At 42.3% G+C, this 5,771-nt stretch overlaps 1 protein-coding gene across 1 annotated transcript in view; it reads right to left on the bottom strand.

The window, feature by feature from the left end:
- Positions 1-5,767, bottom strand: part of RNF130 (ring finger protein 130) — a gene marked incomplete at its 5' end in the record, with an annotated part of 28,927 nt that extends 23,160 nt beyond the window's left edge. Inside the window, one exon of the mRNA XM_010295809.1 lies at positions 5,566-5,767. Within this exon, the coding sequence (XP_010294111.1) occupies positions 5,566-5,767 (202 nt within the window). The remainder of the gene's footprint in view (positions 1-5,565) is intronic.
- Between the last annotated feature and the right edge of the window lie 4 nt (positions 5,768-5,771).

The raw sequence follows: 5,771 nt of genomic DNA, 5'->3' as shown, positions 1-5,771 counted from the left end.
CTGCTGAAGGACTATGTTTGTGACAGCATTTTAGGGATTCATGTGAAAGAAGCAGTTAATATCACCAACCGGGCTTCCTTAACTACAGAAGCAGCACTGGCAAGCTCACGTTAGCACAGCAACAGTACGTTCCTCCACATCTTTTCCAGTTGCTTGACCAGGTCCTTTAGCCTCCCCCCTGTAAAAGGGATAGCCATTTGTGGGAGCAAATATGCAATTAATGGTCAGCTGTCAGAGGCTTTGTCAGAAGTAAGTACACACCTGCCTGAATGCAGACCGTCTCCTTCTACTTCTGAACCGGGACTGGGTTTGATTTCTCCCATATACCGTGCTTTTATGTTGCTCTTGCATTGATTAAAACGTAGCTGTGATGTCCCGCTTCAGCCAAGACTGATGCATTGACTGTTGTCCCCTTTTCACAGAAAAAGGCCAGTGCCATGATCCCACAGACTGGGCAGTAACTATTTCATTCCATGCTTTTTTTTTTTTTTCCCTTTTTCTTTTGTTCCTTTTTTTTTTTTTTTTAAATAAAAAGGTCAGATATCTTGATATTGATTGCATCTCAGCTAATACTGTACTCTGATGCCAGCACCAGTTGCCAGAGCTGGTCTGTCTCAGCTACACATACAGAAATCATTTTAAAGTCTGACCTTCAATCGCTGTAATACAATAGGTGGAGAGACACCACCAGTATTTCGAGGGGCAGCAGATGAAGAGACTCTGTGGGAAAGAACACAGGAAGCTGCAGTGCTCTGCAGCCTGCGCCCCAAAGCATTCCCTCCCTCCGGCAGGCACTGCCCAGCACACCTGACTGGCAAAACAGACACCCTTGTGCAACACATTAATTATAATCCTGTGATAAAATCTCCAGTAAGGGCATTCAGCTGGGAAATTTACAGCAGCAATACAGCAGCACTGATTCCTTCCTGTTTCAAGGAAGGGTACTAGTATTTGCTATCACATTAGGGTTTAATAACATACGTGTAATATACGCCTTTTCCTTCAAAGCATTATTGCTTGTGTTATTATCAATATAGTCCTTGTTCAAGCCAGTTGTAACTTCCACCTTTTAAAAGTTGTGTCAATGAGTTATGTACAGCAACTTTTTATTTTCAAGAACTATTTCAGGTAATTGCTCTGACTAAAGCTGGTTTTAATACTAAAAGAAACTCTTTGAACGAGAGGTAATCTTGTTCCAGGGAAGAAGTTAAACAAAAGAAAAATCACTGAAGCTTAGAAGAGTCCTGTAGTAGTTAAGATTTAATCTTGTTAGCTCAGTAAGTATACTGCAATTATGGCTATAAGCTCCAATATATAACCTCCACTTTTGTTATCAATTAATGACTACTAATTAAGCTGGATACTGAGACCAAGAGTAAAGGATAGATGCATGCACAAGATTTTTCTTCCACTACTCTATATTTATCGATACATTTGCTTCTTGCATCTTCCTAAAGCTCATCGTTTCGGATTCTGGGCCAGAAAGGAACACAAAATTCTGTCTGAATATTACCTAAAGCTCTGCAGTTACCAGGAAACTGACATTTTAAGCCTTCTGCAGCTCAAACTTGTTCACACACCGTGTTTATGAAGTGTCAGATGCTACAAAATGCTATAGTTACAGTACTGGGCACGAGATATACCTCCATTCCTGATGTTGAGCCAACATTGTTTCTTCCCCAACTTCCAACCTTTTTCTAACTTAGGCTTTTCCTGAAATTCTCAGTCTCCTTGCCCAGCCACAACCCTACTACCCCTTCCACAGAGATCTCCCTTTCTACAGGTCTTCTCCAGTGCAACTTTCATACAACCTTCACGTCCCCACACAGTCCCTTTCCACCCCACCGTCTCCCCCTCGTTCCTGACCTATTGGCTCAGTGAGTCTTAACATTTTCAAGTTTGGCTTCGTATCTGCTGCTGCGTCACCTCCTATCAGTCCCATCTCCAGTCCTGATCACCCCGTCTGCTTCCCAAACACAAAACCTTGCCCCCCAGCAAGCTGTGACCATCTGCAAGGGGACTTTGAGAGCACACAGGACTGATGCTTCCAGTCCTCAACCGTGTATCCGAACCCAGACTCAACACGTTCACCGCGGAGAACATTTTTGAGGGAACTAAGCCACACAGTTTCTATCAAGAACCGTTGAAGTGAGTTTTCGATGGCTTCTCGCTTGGTTTGTCATAGCAAAGAGGAACATACCGACTCCTAAAGATGAGCACCACAACTGGTGTCAGGAACCCAATACCAAAGGTGCTTAAAAGCAAAGGTCGTTAGAGTGCACAGGGCTGAACACCTACACGGTGCGTGTGGAGACACTGCCGCGAGTACCTAGGCAGCTACTGTGAGCACCGTAGGCTGAAATGGCTGGTTCCACAAAGTCACAGATAACTAAGTAAGGGACTGAATGAGAAACGCTCAGTAACCTCACTGAAGAAATGATATAAACCTGAACTGAACCACCAGAAAAGCTGCATCAGGCTGTGAAGATGCATTTCACTATTCTCCTTCCAGGCAGAAGGAAAGGAGCACTTTTTGATAAACTGTTGAAAATGCTCTTATTCAAGTCATGAGAAAAGATTAATAAGCTAGAGGAAGTAAGAAAAGGAACTAGAAGTGGAAGAACGGAAGAGAGCTTAATAGAGAAACTCTGCTGCTATCAGGCACTTAAAGCACTCGGTAAGATACGTGTACACAGGTGCCACATTTACGGCCAGTGGCCAACTGTGGCCAACAGCTCGCTGGAGTTACACTTTCACAAGCCACATTCTGAAGCGGTCATGTGAATTACCGCCGTATCACTTCCAGGGGAACATTGCTTTTTGAAAGCCAGTATCAATTTCATGCAAGGGTCTATAAAAAGAACAGTTTTTGGAAAGAGTTTTAATACACGGCAAGGTTGAATTTGATTAAAGAAATTCTGCTAAAGAAACAGGAGAAGTGATTGAATGTATCATTCTGCACTGACATCTAAAGGATGGGTAATCACAGGGCAACTTCAAAAAGTAGTATATAAAATACTGGGTATATTCAAGAACACAAGTTAACAAAAAACACCGCAAAGCACAACGCTTAATCACACGCTGTGCTATTACAAATGCTGTATGTTCAGGAGCAGTTCATTGGCCCTAAATTCTGAATTAGTAAATTCATTTATTTTCCTGCAGGCAATGAATAAGAGATCTTAATGCAGCATGCAAAAATGTGACATCAAGGACATTTCAGCTCTAAAACATGGATGCCCCAGTCTATGCCATCAAAGTGCTAACAGACCACTCATGTTCGTGGAAGTTTCAAGGGATAGCCCATGAACGGGTAAATGCTTGACATCAAAGCGGTTGACAGTTTCAAAGTCAAGGTATCTTCAAACATAGCTGTTAACAGTTGTAGAGTCCTATTCTTCTTAGGACACATGAGAACTGGGGTAGAGCATTTACTGCTCTAACAGCAGTAAATGGTGCTAGCTACTTGTGTTAAGAGCTATTAGAAAAAAATAATTTGCAAACAAGTTCTACAGCAATATTAACAGACTGATGAAAAGGCATTAGAGCAATTACTTTCAGCATGACAGTATTGTCTTCTATCAAATCTAGGTAAAAAAGCAGAATAACATAAGACCCTTAAGCATTCAAGAACATCTTAACCAAAAGCATAAAATATTCCAGTCTTTCCTACTACATGAAATATTTTTAAGCCGCATGAAGTGCACCTCAGCCAAGTTCAAATAAAATGTATACTATTCAAATAAAATTGTATATTACAACCTACATAGAACAATTCAGAAGAACCTTTAAAGAAGACAACTGCTCTAAGGTTTGTTTTAACAGTCTTTTGTTGACAAACAGGACAAAACTGAACCTCCCCAACAACTGATGGCAAAGTTTTAATGACTACAGCACACCAAAACTGCAGAAATTGAGGTTTTTTTCCTGCTGTGTTTTCTCAATGAAGTTATTCATCATACAATACTTAGCCAAAAGGTATAAAAATGCTGTTTATGGACTGCTCAGAATTTTATTTAGCTCGTTATTAGCTGCCAGTGAAAATGCTGTCAGCCTCCCTCAACGTTTTAGTGAAGACCGTATCAGAAGAAAGCAGAAAAAGTAACAGAAGCAGGTTAAAAAGTAATTAACGTAAAAAGTTTTTCTTGACAAATAATGCAGCCACTAAACACATCAAGCATTTGAATACCTTGCATATATTAAAAGGTAATAGTTTTAAAAACCCTAAAAATACTACTTGCAATAACCGTGTTTACGTGCCTCAACACTTTCAGGACAGCCTCCGATTTCATACGGAGGTTGGGGGGGTGTGTTTAAGTGAGGAATACCAGGAAGCAAAAGGGAAGACTGAGCGTATTTGATGGTAGCTGACTCTGCGAGCATGGTGAAGGTAGGATTTGAGGTACAAATGAAAATCACTTTACAGTAGATTTGCTCAATGATTTCTGCTTCCTCACCCTTCCACCCAAAATATGCTACATTAACATACTCTAGTTAACACTCTGTAAAGATAATGAATCCAAGCTTCAACGAAACTGGCAAGCATCTGCTGATGCAGTCTGCTTCATACATACTAGAAGCTTATAGCAGGCTGCCTAGCAGGATGCCTTTTGTTCTGGAGAAGCATCGAAGTATTTTCCTGATCTTAAGATTTGGTAAATTCACAAAAGCTTTTAATACAATAGTTCTGTGTTAGCAATTCATTAAAAAAACCCCTCTTAATATTAATCACTTAAGAGTCTAGTTTTAACCAACTACATTATTTCCCTTAATGCATTATTCAGAGGTTTACTGGCCAGGAGACAGGTTGGGACCGCTGTGATCCATCAAGTGGTCCATTTTGTAAAGATGGCAGTTTAGATAACGTCGAGAAGGGTTTTCAAAATGAGATACTACAACCGTTTCATTATGACTGAGGCAATTGGTTTCATTTCAGGCAAAAATAAGACAACTCTCTCACTTGTTTAAACTAATGTTCCCTATAAAACCCAACATTTGTCCAGAAAATAATTATATGGACAACAGAAAACTTATTTGGAAGCACTACACAGCATCCAATACTTCAAACAAGTGCATTTTGGACAAGCCATGAGAGCTTCATGGCTCCAGTCCTCCTAAGTCTTGATGGACAGCTTAAACAGCATTTTTAGGAAATGTACACTGACCAACCATGAATTCATGCAGCTGCAAAAGCCATCCAGATGCGTATTTATCACAGTGAGTCTGCTGTGCAGCTGTTCCGAGACTCATGGCAATGCCGTAAACTGTTACCTATCGCTACCGACTCTCTGTCATTAGTTTAGAAATCACACCTTCATCGCTCAGCACGACTAGCCTGCTGGCATCCATGCTGGAGACCCCATTATGCTTTGCAGAGCCGTTACGAAAGCCCGCACTCTCCGATCATGGATTTTTTTTTTTTTTCCTTTTTATTCTTTTCCTCGGGCAAGTTCTTCCTCCTCCTTGTCAGAGCTCTCTGGCAGCGTCCGCACCGCTCAAAGGCCAACCACCCTGTGAAGGAGGCACCCGACAGCAAGCCACCCGCGGCGGCGAAGGAAGCGTTACCTCCGTTAATGGGGACGGGAGCCACCAGCAGGCCCTTGACCTCCACCTTGGGGGAATCCTGCCCGTAGCGGCCGCGGTCGATCCTCAGCAGCGTGGGGCCGCCCCGCTCGGGGCTCAGCACCGTCACGTTGATGAGGGCGGTGTAGTACGCCTGGCTGGTGTTGTCGGCGCCGGCCGGCCGGAGCCAGCAGTGCCAGAGCAGCAGC

This window comes from Phaethon lepturus, unplaced genomic scaffold (genome assembly GCF_000687285.1).
Source record: "Phaethon lepturus isolate BGI_N335 unplaced genomic scaffold, ASM68728v1 scaffold11611, whole genome shotgun sequence".
NCBI lineage: Eukaryota > Metazoa > Chordata > Aves > Phaethontiformes > Phaethontidae > Phaethon > Phaethon lepturus.
The sequence above is the reverse complement of the archived record's forward strand: the minus strand, read 5'-3'. Positions and strand labels throughout refer to the sequence as shown.